At 40.2% G+C, this 26,266-nt stretch overlaps 1 protein-coding gene across 2 annotated transcripts in view; it reads left to right on the forward strand.

Annotated features, from left to right (window-relative positions):
• MCC (MCC regulator of WNT signaling pathway) overlaps positions 1-26,266 on the forward strand; it is a 395,947-nt gene that overhangs the window by 41,712 nt on the left and 327,969 nt on the right. For both annotated transcript variants that reach the window (XM_036995125.2, XM_073232952.1), the window contains exon 2: positions 20,486-20,733. In XM_036995125.2, the coding sequence (XP_036851020.2) occupies positions 20,486-20,733 (248 nt within the window). The remainder of the gene's footprint in view (positions 1-20,485; positions 20,734-26,266) is intronic.

Below are 26,266 nucleotides of genomic sequence, written 5' to 3' on the forward strand. Positions count from 1 at the left end.
AAAAAGTTCTGGAGAGCAAGCAAGTTTGCAAATACAGAATATGTGAATAATGAAGATTGACTCTAGTTTTATCCTTTTTTTTATTCCTTCATTTTTTTAGGGTGGTTCCAGGAGGGACTGAAGCAAGCTAAGTAAGCATGATAAACCTACCACATTTAACTAGAAGTCTCTGTCATCCTAGTTGTTTGTATAGGACCCAACAATACCTGCTTGTCTACAGTGACAAGTCCGATTTCTTCTAGTTCCATCTGTCTCTTCCATCCTTATGCATAACCACTGTGCTCCACCGGGTACAGATTCCAGGGCCCCTGAGGTGACCCAGGCCCCTGCAACAAGCTGGGCTGTGCCTGCCCATACCACCACACACCAATGGTAAGGGATAGGTATTCATACATCCTATAGTCAGTGGTGGGCTGGAGCACAAAAGCCAAGTGCTAAATTTTCAGGGATTTTGTGAGGCCATTATAAAAATTAAATTACAGAAGCTTAAAATTAAATAAATTATAGTAACAACAGAGGTAATACTCAAAATGTATCACTTCCTTATTATTTACTGTTTTCTATATTTGTTTACGGTATTTATGTCTCTTGTGTCTCTGTGGTGGAAAATGGTTTCAGTGGTGCACCGCTGTGCATCTCTTCCAAAAACACATTCAATGACAGGGCAGTGCTAGTTTAAAATCAGCAGTGGCAGGAGTATTTATACCATGGAAATCAGCAAATGCTCCAAATCTGGGCTTTTTCTCCCCAGAGAGCCCGTCATTAAACATTCACCAGCACATCCCTGCAGCCCAAAAAGTTGTGTGGAATTGAGAAAAAAATAGAAATTATCTGACAGTGGCAACGAGGAAGGAGTCAGTAGCTAGATCTGAAGATATGCATTGGCTCCTTGGATATTTATTAAGCAGAAATAAAGAAGAAAGTGAAATGAAGACAGGTAGAAAAGTCACAGGGAAGGAATCAGCCATTCTTGCAATGAATTTTGAAGGTCTGATCCAGCTTAGCTATAGGATCTTATACATGTGAGCTTGGAAAAGCAAAAGCTGTAATGAACAGATGGGGATTAAAGATTATTGATACGTGGTTAGAATCATGCAGCTTAGAAAACTTTTCATATGTCTGATAAGAGATGATTGACTCATGTAATATGTGAATTCTCTGACCTGTTAGTACTGTTGTGAAATTAGAGTAAGGTGTTGTGTTTTCTCTGAGGAATAGCTCTAGGACAGTTGAAATAATTATTCCAGGAAAATCCAGAAGGAAAAAAAATGTTATTACAAAATTTCTATAAATTGTAGATCTTTGTGAAGTTCAAGTTACTGGCTTATCATGTAAAGTCAGTAAGTATTTTTTAGGAGATTTAAATGTGTTAGATTTAACTTTTGTGCTTAGAATTAGCTGATTCCAAAGAGAAGAAAAGAACTAATTGACTGATACATCCCTGGAAAGGCAATTAAGGGGGAGAAAAATCAATGTAAGAGGTAAAAATAGAAAAGAGTAGTGCTGCTGTCCTCCGTGGCTGTCATTGGCATGAAAACACTGCTTCTGTTTTTAAAGTAGAACATTTCCTCCTCACATCCCCAACCACGTCGGGTGAGCAGGCGCAGGCGCACCTCTGGGCCTCCGCCACTGAGTCTTCATCTGTGTTCCCCGCTCCGTTTTGGGGAGCCTGTAAGGTAATGTCTTTGAGGGAAGAAGAACGCTTTCAGGTTTATATACTAAAATCTACCTCACAGAGATGATCTCTGCTCGCAAGTGTTAGCCTGAGATAAACTGAATGATTTCATAAAGTTGCTCAAGGGAAAGGCAGAAACATCTTTCCTCAGTTGTTCGGTATAAGCTTCATATAACAGAAATTGTGTGAGTGGTCCTGTCAGATTTCTTCGTTCCTTCTCTTCATTATAACTGTTACAAGTTCATGTCTAACTGGTTTTTAGTGCTGTTGCAGCATCTGCTTGTCTTGCATGGACAGCATAAAACCATTCTTCTGTTACGTTGCCTTATCTTAAATATGGCTAATCATTGGCACAGTCAATGAACTCATGTCTTTTCTTTAAATGGAGATATAATCCACATATCATACAGTTCACCAATTCAAAGTATACAATTCAGTGGTTTTAAAAATTCACTATGTTGTGCAACCATCACCTCTATTTAGATATTCAGAGTCTTTCCATACCAAAGAAACCCCATTCCTATTAGAAGGAACGTTTTGAGTTCTCCCGGATACAAACCGACAGTGGCATTACTGGGTCATGTGGTAATTCTACATTTAACTTCTTCCAGTGTATCATTTCTGTTAGTCAAGGACCCTTATGTCCTTTATTGTTCTGTTCTCCTACAAGGAGGCACACCTCCCTCTCTGGCTGGTTGCACCAGTTGTGGTGTTCTGTGAGAGAAAGGATCCATCTGACTTCTGGGATGAGGTGCTGCATGGTGTAGCATGTGAAATTGCTTTTTGTTTTGTTCTGTTTGTCTGCAAATTGTCATGAAACATTTATTTAAAGACCCTCATATTGCCAGAATTGGGATGCAGAGATTCATGCATGGTGTCTGTGTGTGTTCTCCCATCACCTGGACAAAGGGCCACATTCTCGTGTTCACCTTCCTGACTATGTTGATGATGACGTCACATGTTAAGTGCTTCTTTGTGTGCATCACTGTAAGAAGAGCTTTACACAGTGTTTTGTTTAACCCTCACAATAAGCCTCTGAGATGGGTATTTAAAATCGCCTTTTCGCTTGCCCAGACTGTGGTGAAGCAGTTTCACCCGGCTGGAGGTCAGCAGGTCTGCAGGAAGCTGCCCGCAGGGCACTCCTCGGAGAGGCCAGCGTACATCTACTCAGATGTGATTCTTTTGATTCCAGCTGGCCTTGCTATATTGGAGAATGGATCGCAACTGAAGCCTGCATCAGATAGAAGGGAAAAAAAGAAGACCTTAGAAGAAACCACCATGTAGTTCCAAACCCTATACCTGAAAACATACCTGAAGGGGAAATGAACACAAAGCAGCGTGCAATTGCCTTCTAAATTCTGTAATATTTAGATCTAATATCCTTTATCAGTGCCACTAGGAAGATTCTTTCTTATTTTCATTGTATGACATTTTAGTGTTGTCACTTACATGTATGCATCATAAACTTAGAAAAATGTGCAATAATGATTATTGACTTTCAGATCCCCAAGATGAAAATTCTTTCTCTCCGGAATTCATCATGGTTGTAGCGTTTCATAAGCCGGAACCGTTTTGTGCCTCCAGGGCCAGCCTTGCTGCGCTGGTGCTGAGTGAAGCCCGAGGCTGCTTGGTGAATCCTGGTATAAGCCGTGGCAGCCTTTCCCTAAATGAAAGCGAGACCACTGGTAGCGTAGTAACAGTCTGCTTTATGAAATCTAGATTTTCCTAAATGCCTATAGATTTTAAAACTTTTTGGAGAGTTTTAGAAAGATATACCCAATCTGCATGATCCTTAGTCTCATTCACTTCAAAAAGAGGTGAATAATACCCTCCTTGCATGTTTATTATGAGAATTATGTCAAGTGCTGAGCACAAAGTATGTGCTCAATAAATAATAATCATATTAACTTATCCTGGAGTTATGATTATTGTAGCTACAATTTTGTATTACTCCTTTTTCTCTTGAGCAGTTTATTATAAACATTTCTTATGTTGCCCAGGATCTCCGTATCTATATTTAAGGCTGCATCTGTTTCACTAAGTGGATAAAGGGTATTTACTCCTCTATTCTGCTACAATTGGTATTTAGGTCCTATTGCTTATTTTATTACAGTGGAATGAACGTAGATTTTAAGAACCTGACATATCTCAGTTTAAAATTCTAGTTCTACTGCTAGATGGCTTTGGATAAGTTGCTTGAATTTCCTGGCAATAACAATACTTACTTTGCAGCATTGTTCTGAGGATGAAATAAGACCAGCAACAGTATATTTAAGTCCTAACACTTTGCTAGGCACATCATACTTTGTCAAGAAATGCTAATTCTTTCTCCTCTTTACTGGTGAGGCGAAGCTCAAGGTGTGGCACCTATGAGGCAGACCTAATGGTGGAAATTGCTTCCATCTTTGGAAGCTCTGTGTGTGTGTGTACCTATGTGAACCTCACTGAGGTTCTCTGCATGCACGCCTTCCGCTTGAACCTGCTGGTAAGAGAGCATGACTCTCAGTGCTCCATGTAAGATGCATGGCCTCAAACTGAAAAGTCACCTTTACTTCTAAATTTGTTTCTTATTTGCTTTTCTGTGAGTGAAGGTTATTTTTCAAACATTATTCTGAATGAATAATTAGCTATATTTAGACTGATTTGAAAAAAATGTGGTGTAGTTACACTTTTACTAGTGGGTACAGATGTAGGCTTCAGAAGAGATTGTAGAGAATTATTTTTAATATTGGTTTTGAGGGGAGGGCGGGGGACCTTGACAGAGTTTCAGCTAGAGAAGAATCTATATTTCATTTACACAGGCAAGAGTTTATTATGTTCCTACAGAATGTGTCTGATATGAGTAATTTTAGAAAAATCTCCAGTGGGATGAGAATTATTAAGCCATGGTATAGGGACATTTGTGACTGCCTTGATTTTTTTCACTAAAATCAGGTAACTACATGCAAAATGATCTTAAGCTCCTTTCCTTCAGCTGGAAGGAAATAAAATGGCATAGTGCTAGATTCTAAGATGAAAATTGCAGAGAAGATGTCTGTAATTAACTTAGAAAGTACTGTTTGTGTTTAACTTCACCGTAATTTTTCAGGGTGAACAAATTGCACATTAGTGAGGCAAAAAGTAAGGTTTTTAACAAGTGTAAGTTTTTTTTCCTGGTTGTAATTTCTAAGGTAGACCTGTCAACTTTTAATTTATATGTTGGTTTGGAGTCATTAGCCCTTGAATTATGTAGCTTTTGAGACATAATTATTTATAAGAGGGATGGACCCTGGAGAGCATCTTGATTTTCTGAATCATCAGAGGAAAACTGATGCCCTTCATTGAAAATCATACAGTGATGCTCAAAAGGAACATATCACTTAGTCACATAGACTTACATTAGAAATTTGAAATGAAATTATTTACACATTTCTTGTTTTGTAAAAAACCACAACATATTTTGTGACTCTTTTTCCCTCCAAATCACCTTGCCTGGTAGATTTTGAGCACATCTTTACAAAGTTTGGTGAGTAAAAAGAATTCAGATTTTCTCCATTTACCCAGTAATTAAATCCTATTTAAATATCTTATACACTGATGTCCGTATTGTATTACACAAGTCGCCTACAGAAGACCAATGAGTTTTGGACAACTGAAGTGAAGTATTGTCAAGACCGTGTGTGAATTGCAAGCTGCTAAAAAATCTTAGCAGGATAATAACTGGAATAACCTGGAAGGTGATGATACCCTGTAAGAAGGCATCTGGTTTTCAGCTTGACAGGACACTGGATGCCACAGCTAAGCTCCGTGGCTCCCTTTTCTCTGGCATTGCTCTTTGGATACCAGGATTCTGTCACTGTAGACCCGGTATGTAGCTTTTAAAAAAATGCCCTATTTGGGCACATGAATAAAAATTCACAATGTGCCTAAAAGGGTAGATGGCAGAGTAAGTTTCTGTCCCAGCCCTGTCCTCCAGACACAGTGCCCCCTCCAGAGGCAGTCTCTGGTAACGGTCCCTTAGGTCCCCTTCCAGAGGCAGTCTGCGCATACCCAGTGCATACGGGCACAGAGTCTGCGTCTTTCATACATACGGTCGTATAACGTATACACTGAACTGCACCAGTCTTTTTTTAACTTGACCTGTTTGGGAGATTGTGCCATTATACAGAGTGGCCCCATTATTTTCAAAGGCTGTTTAGTATTCCTTGTATTGTGTGGATGGACCACAGTTTCTTTTCCAGCCCCCCACTGGTGTTTATTTACATAATTTGCAGTCTTTTGCTAATACAGACAGTGCTACACTGAGTAACTCTGTACATTCATTGTTTTGCATACAACTACATGTTTGTGGGCTACATGCTGGGTCAAACAATATGTGTACTTTTGTTTTGACCGATACTCCTAAGCTATAGTATGTGCTGTATAAGTCATATTCCCACCAGCAAGGTAGAAGAGTGGCACGTGCTTATTAAATCCTAGACCTGGCCTTTGTCACTGAAGGGTGAATTTTTCTGAACCTGGCCACTGTCCAGAGCCTCTGGCTCACTTGCATTATATCGATGATTTTCTGTATGTGATCAGGACCCATTTCCCAACACTCTGGATGCTGTATTCTTTTCTAACCGTTTGAGGATATTGGTTGCAGCCTCCATGGGAAATAGACTTATTTCTATATGTTTCCTTGTAGATGGGCGATTGTGGGAAGTGCTCATGTTTCAGAGCCCTGAGTTTTGGCAAGGCAGAGGCATCAGAGAGGTTAGTGTATTATCCTTGATTTGAAAATCAGCATAGGAGGCAATCATCCCAACTTTAAATAAAGAAACAAATTGAAGTTTTGACCTTTAAAGCCAAAGTGCTGCTGGCGTCTGACAGTTAAGCCTTCACCACTGCGCCTTTCTCTCTGCTGAACCGACATCACGCCCTCCCTTGGGACTGGCTCCCGGCCAGCTCTCCCTCGCTGGCGCCTGCAGCCCTCTCCCTCCGTTGCTTCCTTCCCCCCTCTTTGTTCCTCACCTCCATTTCCTCTCCTTCTTATCCAGACAGCTGTTTATGACTGCGGGTGGACCTTCACCACCTCTCCTTAAGCCTCTATTGTAACATGACAGGTCCAGGCACAAATCGTTCTCTCTCCCTGCCCTCACTATTTTGTCATCTGTGACATGGTTTCTATTCCAAATTTCTATAACGTAAAGAATAATTTTTGTTCAATTGTGTAGATCACCTAGCTCCCAGTGTCCACTGAAACTGATACTGTGGTTAGTTGGGGAGTATTTTTTTCAAGAATTTAGCTTTACATTTATTTCAATTTAAATATATTTGTAAATAAATGTATATAGTTATTTAATTTAAGTACATGTTCTTATATTTATATATAAATATATTTACAAAATATATATATATATATATATTTTCTAGAACTGGGGCTCTTCTTTGAGTAAATTTAATTCAACAAACCGTTTGGTCAATAAATGTAGCTTTTTTGCTTTTTTCTTTTTGTAAAGTCTACCTATGATTCCAAGTAGTTGAAAGCATGTTTATAGCTATAAATCAATGGCAGCATTTTGGTTATTCCCCCAATACAGTGTTCACTGAGGCTGCACACAGACTGCAGTGTTATTTCAGTGCATACTTACTTAGAGTGACGTGTCCCCATAAACAAAGGTGGTGCGCTGCCAGGAATCTGGTACCGCTGTGGTCTGGGCGCATCCCTTCCTGCACTGGTCTCCCGTCTGTGGAGTAAGGCATTCCTTTAGCTACATGCATGACACCTAGGACAGTGCTACTCAAGGTGCAGTCCTCAGACTAGCACTTTTCTGACCTGACCATAACAAGTTCAGGAATTGGCAGTAACTGTTCAGAAACTTTAGGTTAATTTGACAACTTAATCTAATTTTTAAAATGGAGCATGTATTTTTTCTATTCCCTTTTTAAATCTTTTTTTTTTTTTCTGAGAACTCATTTTATTCTACAAAATGTCAGTTTATCTCAGATCACATTTTCTAAATCTACAAATTTCCTCAAGTTTTGGTGACTCTCTAGCTGGTAAGGCAGATGCATGACTCTAAAAGTGATTGCCTTGGCTTGTTTTTGTAGGGTGACAAGTGTGATGTCTCCATGGAATACCTGAAGAAATGAGGCACAATGACAAAATTCCTCACCTGAGGCTGCTGCACATACTGGGACTAAATCTTCCCCTTCTCATTCCTGTGGTCAGACTCCAAGGGCATGTCTGCTTTTTTTTTTTAAATTAAGGTATCATTGATATACACTCTTATGAAGGTTTCACAAGAAAAGCAATGTGGTTATTACATTCACCCTTATTATTGAGTCCCCACCCATACCCCCATTGCAGTCACTGTCCATCAGTGTACTAAGATGCCACAGAGTTCCTACATGTCTTCTCTGTGCTACACTGTCTTCCCCATGACCCCCCACACACCATGTGTGCCAATCATGATACCCCTTAGTCCCCTTCTCCCTCCCTCCCCACCCACCTTCCCCCACCTCTCCCCTTTTGGTAACTGCTAGTCCCTTCTTGGAGCCTGTGATTCTGCTGCTGTTTTGTTCCTTCAGTTTTGCTTCATTGTTATACTCCACAAATGAGGGAAATCATTTGGTATTTGTCTTTCTCTGCCTGACTTACTTCACTGAGCATAATACCCTCTAGCTCCATCTATGTTGTTGCAAATGGTAAGATTTGTTTTCTTCTTATGGCTGAATAATATTCCATTGTGTACATGTACCACATCTTCTTTATCCATATCTTGCTTCCATATCTTGGCTATTGTAAATAGTGCTGCTATAAACATAGGGGTGTATTTGTCTTTTTGAATCTGAGAACTTGTTTTCTTTGGGTAAATTCCTAGGAGTAGAATTCCTGGGTCAAATGGTATTTCTATTTTTAGTTTTTTGAGAAACCTCCATATTGCTTTCCACAATGTTGAACTAGTTTACATTCCGACCAGCAGTGTAGGAGGGTTCCCCTTCCTCTGCATCCTCGTCAGCATTCTCATCAGCATTTGTTGTTGTTTGTCTTTTGGATGGTGGCCATCCTTACTGGTGTAAGGTGATACCTCATTGTGGTTTTCACTTGCATTTCTCTGATGACTAGCGATGTGGAGCATCTTTTCATGTGCCTGTTGGCCATCTGAATCTTCTTTGGAGAATTGTCTGTTCATATCCTCCACCCACTTTTTAATTAGGTTATTAGCTTTTTCAGGGTTAAGGTATTTGAGTTCTTTATATATTTTGGATGTTGACCCCTTGTCAGATATGTCATTTACAAAAATATTCTCCCATGCCTTTTTGTTCTGCTGATGGTGTCTTTTGCTGTACAGAAGCTTTTTAGCTTGATGTAGTCCCATTTGATCCCTTTTGCTTTTGTTTCCCTTGCCTGAGGAGATGCTTTCAGGAAAAAGTTGCTCATGTTTATATTCAAGAAATTTTTGCCTATGTTTTCTTCTAAGAGTTTTATGGTTTCGTGACTTACATTCAGGTCTTTGATCCATTTTGAGTTTACTTTTGTGTATGGGGTTAGACAATAATCCAGTTTCATTCTCTTGCATGTAGCTGTCCAGTTTTGCCAACACCAGCTGTTGAAGAGGCTGTCATTTCCCTATTGTATATCCATGGCTCCTTTATCGTATATTAATTGACCATATATGGTTGGGTTTATATCAGGGCTCTCTAGTCTGTTCCATTGGTCTATGGGTCTGTTCTTGGGCCAGTACCAAATTGTCTTGATTGCTCTAGCTTTGTAGTAGAGTTTGAAGTCGGGGAGTGTAATCCCCCAGCTTTATTCTTCCTTCTCAGGATTGCTTTGGTTATTCGGGGTCTTTTGTGGTTCCATATGAATTTTAGAACTATTTGCTTTAGTTCATTGAAGAATCGTGTTGGTATTTTGATAGGGATTGCATTGAATCTGTAGATTGCTTTAGGCAGGATGGCCATTTTGACAATATTAATTCTTCCTATCTATGAGCATGGGATGCATTTCCATTTATTGGTATCTTCTTTAATTTCTCTCATGAGTGTCTTGTAGTTTTCAGAGTATAGGTCTTTCACTTCCTTGGTTAGGTTTATTCCTAGGTATTTTATTCTTTTTGATGTAATTGCGAATGGAATTGTTTTCTTGATTTCTCGTTCTGCTAGTTCATCGTTAGTGTATAGGAATGCAGCAGATTTCTGTGTATTAATTTATTCTGCAACTTTGCTGAATTCAGATATTAGATCTGGTAGTTTGGAGTGCATTTGTTTTTTATGTATAGTATCATGTCATCTGCAAATAGTGACAGTTTAACTTCTTCCCCACCAATCTGGGTGAATTTTATTTTTTTGTGTTGTCTGATTTCCGTGGCTAGGACCTCCAGTACTATGTTGAATAAAAGTTTTAGAGTGGGCATCCTTGTCTTGTTCCTGATCTTAGGGGGAAAACTTTCAGCTTCTTGCTGCTAAGTATGATGTTGGCTGTGAGTTTGTCATATATGGCCTTTATTATGTTGAGGTACTTGCCCTCTATACCTATTTTGTTGAGAGTTTTTGTCATGAATGGATGTTGAATTTTGTCAAATGCTTTTTCAGCTTCTATTGTGAGGATCATGTGATTTTTGTCCTTCTTTTTGTTGATGTGGTGGATAATGTTGATGGATTTTTGAATATTGTACCACCCTTGTATCCCTGGAATAAATCCCACTTGATCATGATGGATGATCTTTTTGATGTATTTTTGAATTCGGCTCACTAATATTTTGTTGAGTATTTTTGCATCTGTGTTCATCAGGGATACTGTAGTTTTCTTTATCTGTGATGTCTTTGCCTGGTTTTGTATTAAAGTGATGTTGACTTCATAAATTGAGTTTGGAAGTATTCCCTCCTCTCCTACTTTTTGGAAAACTTTAAGGAGGATGGGTATTATGTCTTCTCTAAATGTCTGATAAAATTCAGTGATGAAGCCATCTGGTCCAGGGATTTTGTTCTTAGTTGGTTTTTGATAACCAGCTCAATTTCCTTGCTTGTAATTGGCCTATCCATATTTTCTGTTTTCTTCCTGGGTTAGTCTTGGAAGGTTACATTTTTCTAGAAAGTTGTCCATTTCTTCTAGGTTATCCAATTTGTTAGCATATAATTTTTCATAGTATTCTCTCATAATTCTTGGTATTTCTGTGGTGTCCATAGTGATTTTTCCTTTCTCATTTCTGATTCTGTTTATGTGTGTAGGCTCTCTTTTTTTCTTAATAAGTCTGGCTAGTGCTTTATCTATTTTGTTTATATTCTCAAAGAACCAGCACCTGGTTTCATTGATTCTTTCTATTGCTTCATTCTTCTCAATTTTATTATTTCTGCTCTGATCTTTATTATCTCCCTCCTTCTACTGACTTTGGGCCTCAGTTGTCCTTCTTTTTCTAGTTTCATTAATTTTGAGTTTAGACTGTTCATTTGGGATTGTTCTTTCTTGAGGTAAGCCTCTGTTGCTATATACTTTACTCTTATAACTGCCTTGCTGCATCCCACAGGTTTTGAGGTGTTGAGTTGTTGTTTTCATTTGTCTCCATATATATTGTTTGACCTGTGTTTTTATTTGGTCACTAATCCATTGATTACTTAGGAGCATATTGTTAGGCCTCCATGTGTTTATGGGCTTTTTTGTTTTCTTTGCATAATTTATTTCTAGTTTCATACCTTTGTGGCTTGAGAAGCTGGTTGGCACAATTTCATCCTTCTGCATTTACTGAGGCTCTTTTTGTGGCCTAGTTTGTGATCTATTCTGGAAAATGTTCTGTGTACATTTGAGAAGAATGTGTATCCTGCTGCTTTTGGGTGGAGTGTTCTGTAGATGTCTGTTAGGTCCATATGTTCTAACGTGTTGTTCAGTGCTTCTGTTTCCTTATTTTCTGACTGGGTGATCTGTTCTTTGGAGAGAGTGGTGTGTTGAAGTCTCCTAACATGAATGCGTTGCATTCTCTTTCCCTTTTAATTCTGTTAGTATTTGTTTCACATATTTAGCTGCTCCTATGTTGGGTGCCTAGATATTTATTATGGTTATTATGCTTATATCCTCTTGTTGGACTGACCCTTTTATTATTATATAATGTCCTTCTTTGTCTACTGTCACCTTCTTTGTTTTGAAATCTATTTTGTCTGATACAAGTATTGCAATGCCTTCTTTTTCTCCCTATTATTTGCATGAAATATCTTTTTCCATCCCTTTACTTTTAGTCTGTGATTGTCTTTGGGTTTGAAGTGAGTCTCTTGTAGCAGCAGCATATAAACAGGTCTTGTTTTTTATCCATTTTGTAACTCTAGGTCATTTGATTGGTGTATTTAGTCCATTTACATTTAGGGTGATTATCAATAGATATGTACTTATTGCCATTGCAAGCTTTAGATTCATGAGGTTCAAGGGCAGCTTCTTTATTATCTAACAGTCAAACATAACTAACTTATTACTCTATTTCAAACACAATCTAAAGGTTCTATTTTTTTTCCTCCCTTCTTTTTCTTCCTCTTCCACTTTTTATATATTAGGTGTTATATTCTGTACTCTTTGTGTATCCCTTGACTGACTTGTGGGTAGTTGACTTGATGTTGTATTTGTTTAGTAATTAATTGGTCTACTTCCTTTACTGTGGTTTTACTTTCTCTGGTGACAGCTATTTAGTCTTAGGAGCATTTCCATGTATAGCAGTCCCTTTAAAATACACTGTAGAGATGGTTTATGGGAGGAAAATTCCTTCAACTTTTGCTTATCTGTAAATTGTTTAATTTCTGCTTCAAATTTAAATGATAACCTTGACAGGTAGAGTATTCTTGGTTTGATACCCTTCTGTTTCATTGCATTATTTATATTATGCCACTCCCATCTTGACTGTAAGGTTTCTGCTGAGAGGTCTGATGATAGCCTGATGGGTTTTCTTTTTTATGTGATCTTTTTTCTTTCTCTGGCTGCTTTTAATACTCCCTCCTTGTCCTTGATAGTTGCTATTTTAATTATTATATGTCTTAGAGTTGTCTTCCTAGAGTTCCTTGTGTTGGGAGATCTGTGCACTTCCATGACGTGAGAGAATATTTCCTTCCCCATTTTGGGGAATTTTTCAGAAATTATTTCCTCAAAGAAACTTTCTATCTCTTTTTCTCTCTCTTCTTCTTCTGGTACCCATATAATGTGAATATTGTTCCGTTTGGATTGGTTGCACTGTTCTCTTAATATTCTTTCATTCCTAGAGATCCTTTTTTCTCTTTGTGCCTCAGCTTCTTTGTATTCCTGTTCTCTAATTTCTCTTTCACTTACCATCTCCTCTACCTCATCTAATCTGCTTTTAAATCCCTCCAGTGTATGTTTCATTTCAGATACTATATTTTTCAAAGTTTCTATCTCTTTCTTGAAGTCCTCCCTGAGATCTTGAATATTCTTTGTAGCTCCATGGTCATGTTTCTAATTTTTTATTTTGAAATCTTTATCAAGAAGATTGGTGATTTTAGCTTCACTTAGCCCTCTTTCTGGTGTCTGAGGGATTTTGGTTTGTATAAAATTGCCACTTCATAATTCTAATGATTACTATGGAACATTAACTTTGTGTCTGCAGGGCCCTCTAGTGCCCAGAAGCTCTACTCTCTGTTCAGTGCTTCTGTCTCCTTACTTATTTTCTGACTGGGTGATTTGTTCTTTGGAGAGAGTGGTGTGTTGAAGCCAGCACCTGCAAGAAAGAAAGAGGTCTTTTCTGCTTTCCTGGCTGCAGTGCCTACCTCCACTGTGAGGTCTGGTGGGCCAAGCATGCAGGGAGGAGCCTCTTCATTATGCCCATGTAGCTGCCATATGTGGGGCTGCCCTCTGGCTAGCCTGGTGTGATTGGGGGGAAGCAGGTTTGTCCACTGGTGCCTGCCAGGAGGAAGGAGTTGCAGGCTGAGTATTGCAGTAGGGTCCTCAGCACTGTGTTACCAGACAGGGGGATGGAGCACCTGAAGCTCCTGAAAGTTCCCAACCTGCTGGGCTGAGTGTGCCAGGATGATTTCGTCCACCTGTCGTTTCTCCTGTGGAGCAAAGTCCGTGTAATCCTTGCCACTTTAGCACTCCTCTTGCTGTTGGGAAGTCTTTTAAAGTGCCTGCCTTTCTTTTGTCCCCAAGCGGCTGGTTGTAGGTACCTGTTCTCCACAAGTGCTGGAATCTCAGTCTCTTTGAGTATTCTTCCTGTCTTTGCTTTTGAGCACCACTAATCTCCAGAGCACCATGTAATGTAGGTTCATGCTCCCAAAGCAGATCTCCAGGGCTGGGTGTTTAGCTGTCCTGGGCTTCTACTCCCTCCCTGCTCCATTTCTCTTCCTCCTGCCAGTGAACTGGGGTTGAGGGAGGTCTTGGGTCCCACCGGATCGTGGCCTTGCTACTTTACCCTTTTCTGTGAGGTCTTCCCTTCTCCCCAGATTTAGGCAGTCTATTAATGCAGTCTTTGGGTCACTCCTTCAGGATTAGTTGTATTTGCTGTGTTCTTGTGTTATATGTGGTTTTGGGAGGTGGTTTCTGCCTCGCTTCTCACACCAACATCTTTTTTTCCTCTCTAAATTGTATTTAATTTTAATTAATTTAAATGTAAACTTAAATAGCCACCTGTGACTATTTAAGTGACTACTATATTTAACAGTGAGATTCCTGATTATCAATATTAATTCACAAAAGTAAAAATTGGTTTCAGCATATACAGTATTGAGGAAGTTGGTAATTAGAAATTCCGGTTTTGCAAAAGCTTTTATCTCAATATTCCATTAGGTGTGGAATTAAAAAAAACATCTTTGTAATATAAATTAGATGACTTACTTCTTCTTTTAATCTTGACTTTTATTTTATCCTTCCTATTTTTCTGTATTTTTTTCAAATTTTAGTTGAGGTAACCTCAACTGAAAGCAATTAGTCCAACAACTGCCTCACTTCTAGCCATATGTTTCATGAGAGAGAGAGAATGACTGCGTAGGCTCATCTTTGAGCCAGTGTCAGATGTTTATTACTTTGGCTGTCTTGGCTTTAAGACTATAGTGATGATTTCAGTTAATTACTTGGGATGCATGTAGTATGACATTTTGTTTAGGTAATGTCACCAATTCATTTTCTCACTCCTTCATGGCTTTTCATGTTCTCATTCCATGTGTTTTAAAACAACAGCTGACTTTTTTTTAAATATAAAGACTTGTTACGAGGGACTGGGGTGCATTTATCCATAGCCATGTTTCTTTGCTTTTCATTTTTAACATCAAAGCACCATTCTAAATTGTAGAACATAATATTTACACCTCTAAGAAAATTGTCTGTTGATTAACTGAGGACTATATTTGCCGCTTTGCCTTCTTCATGTATAACATTTCAATTCAATGGAATATTTCTAATCAGGGACTTCTGGATGATCAAAAGGAAATGAAAAGAACCACTCATACATTCATCATTAATTTACTGACCGTCTGTTACATGCCAGTTGCTCTTCTTGATATTAGGACTACAGCAGTGAACAAAACAGACAAAATGGGTGTGTCTGTGTTCCAATAAACTTGATTTAGAAAAACAGGCAATGGTCTGGATTTGGCTGCAAGCCTTAGTTGCAGACCTTTGGCAACTAAGAGAGAAAATAAGTCAGTCACTACTGTGGAGTGGAGTACATGATCAAAGCGGGCACACATGCCTGGGGAATACAGAGCAGGGGCATTAGATTAAACTGGAGATTACCTGAGGTATTTTGGGAAGAGTTCTGAAGGAGATGTTCAGGTGAAGCATGGGCTGAGGATTGGAGAACACGGAAGGAAGGGATGTTCTGAACAGAGGGACGAACATATGCAAAGCATGGGCACGTAAAACAGCAATGTCTGTCCTGGAAACTCAAAGAAATACAGCAGGGCTAGAATGTAGGTTGCCCACTTCAGCAGGAGGATGAGGCTAGAGAGCAAGGCCCATGGTATCTGTTAGTTGAGAATTGTGAACAGAAGCATCTAACTTCTTACTTGAAGTAATGATTGCTTTTGCATAGCCCTCATTCCAACTGGGTTTGGGATTTAGTATCATTGTGGAAAATAATAATGTTTTTCTCTGCCTTTGAGCCTGAGAGACATAAGCCCATCTTTTGCATTATCTGTTCCAGATACTGAGCTGTGAATTTCCCTGAGTGCTAAATAGCTTCATTGAATACTCGCTTTCTACTTAATTTCTCTGTAAGTTAAAGGAAGAAGAATTTAAAACGGCTTTTCTATAAAGAATGTAATAGCTGTGCATTGTGAAACCATGCAGTTTTGAGCTAGAAGCATGGGTCTTCAGTCGTCTTTTAATTTTGTCTGGTGATTGGCGTCTCCTACAGAACTGAATATTGCCTGACTTGACTAGTTCTTCTGCTGTAAAGTGGAGTCTGTTCTTCTCTCGCCTCGTGGTGATATCCCCTGAAGATAAGATCTACATATCTGACTGTGAATAAATATGAAACACCTTTTAGAGCAGTTGTAGCAATGATGAAAGGAGAAAATTTGTTTAGAGGCAACTTATTTACTTAGAACACATTTAGTGAAAAAACATTCACCAAAATTTTGTGAAATTTACCCAAATATTAACTGTGGTTATTACTGGGTAGAAGAATTACATGTAATTTGTATTTTCTCCTTTTTGCTTGTTTACATTTTCCACACCGAATGTGTGTATTTTCTGAAATAATATACAAAAGTCTGGTTGGTTTTTTAAAGGTAGTTGTGTGATGTGATGATGTTATTGCTACTGAAAAGTTCTGCCCTTTGCTTAGTTTTGGACAACTGCAGCTTAGTATCTCTTCCTCTGATAGACAGTTCTGGCCTAGAACAGACATGGGATGCTCAGTAAGGATGAATGACCAGCAGACACCACAGGAACACCAGCCCTGCAGCGCCAGTGACAGAGGAGCTTGACAGTACCAATCCATCAAAACGTGATGGGGATCTGGTGTGTAAAGGGCGATGGGCTGGGTGTTGCACAAATCATAAGGGAGACTGATGCATGGCCAACACTGGCTACCAGGAAGAGAAGACTTGAGTGTGTGAAATAATAAAAAGAGATAAATGAAAGTCAAGTGAAACAATTCAAAAGTTGTCACAAAGCTGTGTATAGTCACTGCATGAATGGTGCAGGTGTGAATGCTGTCCAATGGGAGAGACCATGTGGGGGCTCAGTGGGCTACAAGGATGCATGGAGTTGGGAGGGTTTGAGCTGAAAGTGGAAGCTACAAGGCGTCTTAAGGCCTGTGCTCAGAAATCCTAGGATGTTATTTCTGCCACATTCCATGGGTTAAAGCAAGTCACTAGGCCAACCCAGATTCAAGAGCAGGGAAAAAGCCTCCACGTATCATGGGGAGGAATAGCAAAGACACATTGCAAAGGGATGAGGTCATGGAGAGTATAATTCATTGAGAGTCATTTTAAATGACCTAGCGCAATGACTTATAGTAAAACCCTGTGGTCCAAGTTCTCTAGGCCTTAGTTCTTGATATATAAAGGAGAGCTTGAGGAATTAAATTTTCTCTCTTAACCTGGTTTTCTCATCATGTTGATAACAAAATGTAATTTATTATTTCATCTGTGTCTAAAATAAAGGTACCCCATGTATTGGTGTATGTAGTCTTTCTGGTTAAATATGAAAGTATTGTTAATTAATGGCCATTGATAATTAAGGTGCTACTAATTAGTACTGTCCTCACTTGTGTCGACATGCCAAAAGGAAGGTATCATTGACGTTCAAGGTGGGAGACGGTAGAATAGAAAGGGCAAGAGGCTTGGAATCAGGTTCATTAGATTTAGATTCCTGGTTCTGCCACATGTTAGGTCCATGATTCTTTTAGCTTGTATCTTGCTCTGTAAAAATGGGGACAGTAGCCCCGTCCCTTGCAGGTCTGTTGTTATTGATAGTTCTGTATCTCTATGCTGAAAGAATTTAGCTTTCATTCAGTTTTCAGAGATTAGCACTTCTATTTACAGACTGCAATGACTTTAGCAGAGTGCAATGTATTTGGTTTTTGATCTTTTATATCAGCCTCTCAGTGGCTTATTATGCATTCTCATCTGAGTTGTGATCACTACAACATTACATCAATGATGCAAAAATGCATCATTACACATTCTCTTCTGAGATGGCATTTCTAGAACACAGATCCTTTATTTTAGCTGCTTTTTGTTGAATGGGGCTTCACATGCCTGGGCAGAGCTAGGTTTCTCAGCAGAGTGCCCAAATACAGAAGTGGGCTGGGCAGGGAGGAAGGGCTGGCCTCTGCAGATTGCTTCATTTAGTGAGCAATCAGTTCAGTTCAATAAGCATCCTTTTTCCCTGAGCAGTTCGTGCTTAATTACTGAAGACTTAGCCATGAAACTGGGGATTGTGAAAGAGCTATGATCAATAATTATAAAATAATCATGATAATGGTTACTATTTATTGAATACTTAAAATGTGCCAGGAACTGTTAAGTGTCTCACATGCATTATGTCATCTATCATCAGAACAACCTTATAAGATAGGTGCTATTATTACCATTATGTAGGTTTTTAAACCTAGAAAATGACATAGCAATTTGTGAAAGTCGTGTAGTATGTTATAGAAGTTACAAAATATACATAGGCAAAAATAAGAATGAAAACACCATGTTCCTACCATTCAGAAAATTTTAGTGTTAACATCTTTTTATGTGAATTTCTGAAAGTTAGAAAACTTCTTTATCTTCCAGCAAGCCTAATTATTGAGACTTATTACCTAAAAATATAAGAAAGAAATTCTTATATTAGAATGCAGAATCTGAACCTTGAGCCTTCCTTTCTGTTTGCATTACTGCTTTAGCAGTCCTAATCATCCTTAAGTCTTGGGTGAATGCAGCTGAGTGTTAGGTTGTATTCTGGGAAGAGCAAAGAAGCATATGAATGCATTAAAAAAGTTACTCCAACGTATCAGTTAGCTTTTGCTGGGGAACAATCACAAAATCTCATTGGCATAAACAGTAAGAACTTATTCTTGATCACACATCTTGGGGGCAGCTGGGGTGGCTCTTCTTAGCTGTGGGTTTACAAGTCAGCTCAGGGGTTAATAGCTACCATGGTTTGTTCTGTCATTATGATGGCAGAAGTGGAAGGGGAAAAGCCTACCTATATGAACACATACCAGCTAACATCCCAGGGGCCAGAACAAGCTAAATGTCAACCTGATGTTAAGGGATGGGGAAGGACACACCTACCATGTGTGGCCCTGAGGCCAACACAAAGGTATAGATGTATAATACTACTGCAGGGGAATGAAAAATTAGGGCTAATCATTTAATCTACTGTACTTCCATGTGTGTATTTATTTATTCATCCACCTATCAACCTTACAAATAAAAAATATAAATGTATACACATAGTCATATATATAATGTACATATTTACACAGACATACAGATGCACATAAGATAAAACACACAGCTATGTGTAAAAATTATGAAACATGGGTGGCATATGGAGGGAGGGTGATCAGCTAAAGAGCTAATGTAATAGGCCTTGTATAAATTGTGATGGTCTTGGAGAGTATTATGTGTATTGAAAAACACAATTAAGAGTAAATATTAAAGCATTTCAGGGACAAGACCAACAGAAATTTGATGATCAACTGGATACTGGAGACCAGGGAGGAGGGAATTAGAGTAAGATAGAGTAAACAAGAAGATCTTAAAAATATTTATGATTCTGAGAACCTAGGGCACTTAGGGAAATCATATTGGCACTGATCAGGAGGAGGAATTTATGCAGGGTGACTGGGAGAGAGGAGCCGGTCTTCCTTTGCATGGTATCAGCAAGCATCAAACTGGTCAAGTTCTCAAATTATTGAACTTTGTAGGTTATGTTGGGACAAGAGCATTTATGAGCTTGTTTTGTGACCATGGACTAGTTTCTAATGTCTGTAATCCTTTGATCTTTATTGAGACTTACAGTTGGAACAATATGAACAAAATGTTTCTCCAAAGAGTATGGATAGAGAGAAAACAGTAAGACTTACATGTTAGGGGTCATACAGTGTCCTCCTGATAAATGTTCTTGGCCAGCAGAGGGTTGTTCTTTTTGTTCCTCTTTTATTACTTTTATTTTTCTTAAAATGTTTTATTTTTTTAAATTTGAGAACCTGTAGGCTGGATATCCTTCTTTAGTCCAGCCACAGACTCCACCAACCCTTTGTCTTAACCCCACCCACTTCACACTTTCATGTTATGACCTAGTCCTGAAGACATTTGGGATTTTGATCCCGCCTCTAAATTTTAGGGTTTACTAATTGCTGATGGGAAGGTGGAAAGTACTCAAGGAAAATCAGGAAAAACCAGAGGTAGGAGGGCACTGCATTGAAAATCTAGACTAAACAATCTTTTAAAGAAGTGCTAAGATTAGCTGTTGGTCCAGGGGGCTGACAACAGAGCTGGTTAAAATCTTTGTTGTTCTTTTACAATCCACTTAGATTTTCAACTCTGCCAAGAGCAGAAACAATGTCTTTTCTGTTCTGAAACTTCATCCTACAGTGAGATTACAGAGCTGCCTCAACAGGGGCTCCATTAATCTCAAAGGAAAGGGAGAGAAGGGCATGGAGACAGGAAGTAAAGGGAACAAAGGATTTTGTTTTTGCCTCACTCTTCCAAATAACAATACGTTTCTTGTCTAGAATAACTCAGATGAAATAGATTGTTTTGCCCACTTGCCACTTTTCTAGAAGCAATGAGAAAGTTGGAAATAGGTTTACTCTATGTGGATGTATTTAAGAAATACTCCCCACCCTGCCCGAAAAAACCCCACTTCCTTTGGTCTCTCCTAACAAGTTTTCTTCTGTTCAACCCCTCCTGCAGAAATGACTTGTTGATGGTCTGTCGCCATTTGAATATGGAAGAGTCTGTGGCTGAAATCATGAATCAACTGGGCGCAGATGAAAATGGGAAGATTTCCTTTCAGGATTTTACGAGGTGCCGCATGCAGCTCATTCGAGAAATTCGGAAGGAGGAAGTAGGCCTTTTTGAGAAATCAGACAACTTCTGTAACAAGAAGAAACTGAGGGACAGAATTGCTTCCTGGCCCACGAGCAGTGACAACGGTTTAGGTAGGTACAACCAGGAGGCAGCTTGATAGTGTCCCACACCCGGGTGACCTCTGTGAGTGGGAGTGGCCTGCGCAGCCTGCTGCCAGCTTGTCCCCAGGCTGTCTTCTTGGTCACATATTCTCTGGGGGCCTGCTCACTATTTCCCCCAGCTCTGTCCTATAGCTTCACAATCCCTAGTTTACCACTTTCTTAATTTTAGTTCCTCTATTTACAAGTAAAATAATGCATTCAAATAGCTATTGGAGAGGAGGGGCAAACTGGGTGGGAGAGGTGCCACCTGGGTCAGCAGGCCTAGAGGAACTGTTTGGGGTTGTCTTCAAAGCTTAGTGCGGTTCTGTTGAGGTGAGGTTTTTAAAGACCATTTTTGTTTTGTTTAAAGCTTAAAAATTTTTCTACAGGTTTTCCTGTTCTTAAGTATTATTGTTTCCTACTGATGCAAGATAGGCAATTGGAAAAAAAAATGTTCTTAAAAATGTTGATAATTACTGAAACTGGGTGATGAGAACATGGGGTTTATTGTACATATTTTTTCACACTCAAATATACATGTTTTACTACAAAATTTTTATGTTTACAATTTTTCAAAAGGAAACTGGCAGTTTAAAGGGTAACCTGAACAAAGGGACAGAGGAAAGTCTCTGAATTTTACCTAGACTTTAGGGAATTATTTTTCCTTTAAAATGTCTCCTGTATCCCCCCTCTCTGTTTCTTTCTCTCCTAGCTCTAGTGGCAAGAAGCAAAGCTCCATGTTAATTGTCCATCATTTGTTAAATATATACTAATTAGCATAGATAATTATGTAATGCCCCACAGCACGTGCGCGCACTCGCGCACGCGCACGCACACATACACACACACATCCTGAGCAGTGCTTCTGGCAGTGGAATAATTTGGAGCATTATTATTGAGTAATTGAAATCATAAAAATGTCCTAATAACCCCTATGCCGTACTATTTTAATGTATTCCATTTTAGTTTCAGATGTCTGAAAATGCATGTGCTCTCAGCATAATATGTAGAAGTACTTAATTTTTGAAGAAACATTTTTCTGAGTATGAAAACAATATAGATTGTTCATTATAGAAAAGGAAGGAAAAACAAGCAACCAGAAGAAAATAAAAATCATCTTTAGTGTCTCATCACCCAGAAATAACTGCTGCTTACATTTCTCCTCCTTTCTCTCTCATGTGTGCATGTAATAGTAATTTTTTTTACTGATTTTTCACATATTTCTATACAGTTTTATATCCTGAAAATTTTCCCTTGCATTTTCCTCATGCTTTTAAGTAGCATTTGAAAGCATGATTTGTAATGGTTGCATGGCATGAAAAAGGACATGCAGTCATATGTATTAAATGACAGAATAAATGGAATTCTTTTTGTTAAGCTGTCTTTTCTAATTTTTCTGAGAAGAATATGGACTTCTTATATAAATTAATAAGCACACGCATACATATTTAAAGTTAGCTGTGGTATATCCCAACAATTGAATATCATATAGCCATTGAAGTAATAATAAACATGTTTTAAATGTGTATATAGAAAGAAAATTGTGTGGGAAAAAATATACTGTCAAAAATTACATTTCAATGTGTAGTATATGTTTATAAATATTCTAAAAGAAACAGTTTTGGTAGAATTGCTGCCCACAGCCAGTTGGTTTGGCCATTTCATGAGGTTGCCCCAACGAGAGAAACGGTTGAAAAATAATTCCCTTTCATTCTGTTCAATAACCACATACCTTTGGAGAAGGAAGAGTAACTGAGAGGAGGTTAATTACTAAACGTCGTGAACTGAGGAAATGCAGCAGATGTGAATCACCAGTTTATTCTGGTAGTTCAGGTTTAGAGGCAGATTATTTGAGTGACAATCCTGGTTCTGTCACTTACTGATCTTATCTGCATCTCAGGTTCATCTTCAAGTGTAACCTGAGAACAATGTTGTTACTTGGAGGAATACGCAAGCTAATATGTATGTAAAGCATAGAAAACAATGCCTGGCATATAATAAGCACTAAATACAAGTTCATTAACACTACATTGTTATTATCACTACTCAGTTTTATTTCCTAGATATTATCACAGTTACAACTCATGTGTTGGGAAACAACCTTCTAGTCATTCTACTTTGAATTAAATACATTAAAAAATCTACAATAATTAAACTAAGGTTCGTGTATTCAATTAGTTGCTCTTTTCTACATCACTGACCTTTCCTTCTGACTCTACACAGACAAACTCCGGTACCTCTTGAAAGGAAAGGAGCGACACATAGCAGCAATTCACCGGAGAGTTCCGCTTTATTAGGGAAAGGTGCTGGGATATATAGGATGGGGCATAGGGTGATTGTGGTGTTACTTCTACGGGGCTGGTGGCTGTTGGCTAGGTGCTGGGATTGGGAGGGGGGCGAGAGGTGATTGGGCTTCAGGTGGCGCCGGCGGGAACCGAGGACCCCGAAAAGAAGCCGGAAGTTCGCCATCTTACTGGTGGGGACCCTTCATTCCCCCCTTTCTCCTCTATGGGTTTGTGGGCGTTGCTTTCTTTCTGACTGCTTCCTGCTGAACAGGGGCGGAGAAGGGAGTGAGGGTTTGAGGATTGGGAGGAAAGGGTTGACAGGACTCCCCACAGTAAGGATGAGTAGATGTGGACTTCTTCAGGTTGGAAATCAATGAAGGTTCCCTGTAACCATAGGTTGAGGACCTGTTGATTCCAATGGTGCCAAGAGGATATGGGTGTCAGGAGCCAGGCGTCTGCGGCCATTGTTTCCAGGAACAGTTTCCAGCGGAGAGAGGGGTCCATCTCAGCATGTGGTGAGGAGGTCACGTGAGGGTGAGGGGTCTTCCGTGGCCAGAAGCTGGTAGTTCCTGAGTAAAAGCTGGTTGAAAGCTTGATTAGAGATTTTTCCGACTTGGGATTTGATGAACTTTATTATACAGGGTAAGAAGAGACAGACAAGAAGAATGACTATTATGGGGCCTGCAATGGGCCAGAGCCAGGTGAGGAGGGGGTTTGTTAGTATTGACGAGAATGGGTTGGAATTGGAAGCAGAGTGGAGGCTGGAGGCAAGGTCAGTGAGTTTGGTGATGTCAGTTTCTACAATGCCGGATTCGTTGATGTAATAGCAGCACTCTTCCTGGAGGAAGACGCAGGTGCCACCCTTCTCGGCTGTAAGCAGATCTAGGGCCCGCCGGTTTTGAAGGGTGACTTTAGCTAGCGAAGTGACCTGTCTTTGGAGAGAGGCTAGAGAATCGGCAGTGGATGTCAGGGCTCCCTCAAGTTTCGCGTTGAGATCTCTAACTGCCTATAGAGAGTGACCCAAGGCTTCTCCTGAAAACCCTGCCCCAATGGCTGAGGTGATCAAAGAGCTACTGACCATGATGGGAAGGAAAGCAGCTCTTTTTGTGCGCGAGGGCAAGGGAGGTTGGAGCTCAAGGAATTCTGCCATGCTGTAAAGTGTAAACTGTGGGATTAGGGTGACGAGAATGCAGGGTGTATCGGAGTTGAGAGGCAGTGAGTTGAAAAGACTGCTATTACACTAAAAGAAGTGTCCCGGTTGCGTAAAAGTCTTAGAGCCGGAGGTAGGGGTGTAGATAGAGAGGCAGTGAAGTGCGCTGGAGGGGGGTGGAGTTGGGCCTACACAGTGGTGGATGGTGAGATTATCTGCATATTCTGGTTCCCATAGGGGTATGTCTGCCAGGGGGCAGAGGGGTTGTCTTTCTGCATGGAAGGAGTAGTTGGAAATATTAAGGGGCACGGCGGCCAGCAGTGGGCGCTGTAGTGATGCGCACAAGAAACAATTGGCGGTGTTAAGGGTGTGGTTGAGAAAGATGGTGGTGTCCTGAATGAGCTGTAATGAAGAGTAGGAGAAATGGGAAGAGGGGTGGGGATAAGAAGATGAAGAGGTGCCGTCAAGAGTTTGGATAATGACTTTTTCGGAATGTCTGCTATCTGATGCAACTTGAGAGATCTGGGAATGAGAGGGAACATTCTTTCGAGAGATATGAAGGGTACTGTGGGGGGTCGAGGACTCTCTGTAGTAAACTGAGGCTGTGACTCTGGCAGCCCATCGAGATCCCAGGGATCTGGGATTGATAAGGAGAATGAGCTGTTGGGATATTTCATGAAACGGTTGGAGGAGTAATACTGTGGGTACTGGAAGTCACCCATGTAGTGAATGGCGCAAGACTAGTAGGGACATCTCCCGTAGGTGTCTGGCCATCGCCTGCAATAGGCTTGTTTTTGGTCATAGAGGAAGCAGAGGTAGGGAGAATAAGGGGAGCTGCTAGTGAACACTTCGGTGGAGGGAAGAAAGTGGAGGTATAAAGGCTCGGAGCAGCTTTTCAGAGGGCAGTCTGGTGTGGCAATGAGGGCAGTAACTTTTGTTTGATGCTGTGTGTAAGTCTGCTTGACTTTGAATCGCCATACAAAGGAGGATGGGGCGGCAGGGAAGACAATAGGAATGAGGGAAAAAAGCGAGAGAGCAGTAAAGGAGGAAAAAGTCATGATTCAGGTATGGATGGCAAAGAGGGTGCACGGGAGATGCGGAGCTTCAAGGGATCAGAGGGATGAGGCGTGGTAGAGTAGACAGCGTCTTGGGCTGTGTCCGAAGGACTCTGGATTGTGACTGATGGGTCTTGGGTGTCCAGAGAAGGTGAGTCTTGGGTATTTGGTTTCAACCTGGAGATATGAATCCAAGGGGTGACAGAGTTATCAGGCAGTGAGAGCTTGGCAGCCGAGGGGGTGCAGAGAATAACTGGGTGTGGACCTTCCCATTTCGGGGTGAGAGAGGGCTGATCCTCTGGTGGCTTATAAAACACTAGTTGGCCGGGCTGTAAGACAGGAGGATTTTGGGAGGCGGATGGATCAGGAAGGAGCCAATCTTGATATTTCCACAATTCAGTGCGGAGGAGAGAGAGTAGTGGAAGGGCTATATTGGGAGGAATTGGTCCTTTGTGGGAAGGGAGCCCCGGGGGTAGAATCGGGCGGCCGTACATGATCTCAAAGGGTGACAAGAAGGAAGGTTTTTTTGGGAGGGCTCGAATGCGGAGTAGAGCTAAGGGAAGTAAGCGAACCCAGTCAAGGTGTAGTTCTAGAGATAGTTTGGTCAGGATGTCTTTTAGAGTCCTATTGGCTCTTTCTACTTTTCCTGAAGCTTGTGGTCGATAAGGACAATGTAAATGCCAGGGGAGCGAGAGCGACTTGGAGAGGTTCTGGATAATTTGGGCAGTGAACTCAGGGCCGTTATCTGATTGGAGGGAAGTGGGCATCCCGAACCTAGGAAAGATCTGGGTGAGGAGGATAGAGGCAACTACGGATGCTCGTTTGTTAGTGGTGGGGAAAGCTTCAACCCATCCTGAAAATGTATCTACTAGCACGAGTAGGTATCTGGTACGTCGTACAGGGGGCATGTTAGTGAAGTCTATTTGCCAATCTGCAGCGGGGACATTACCCCTTGCTTGATGAGCCGGGAAGGGTCGGGCTTTGAGGGGGGTATTAGGGTTAGTGCGTTGGCAGATGGTGCACTTGCAGGTTAT

Source organism: Manis javanica, chromosome 1, assembly GCF_040802235.1.
Source record: "Manis javanica isolate MJ-LG chromosome 1, MJ_LKY, whole genome shotgun sequence".
Classification (NCBI taxonomy): Eukaryota; Metazoa; Chordata; class Mammalia; order Pholidota; family Manidae; genus Manis; species Manis javanica.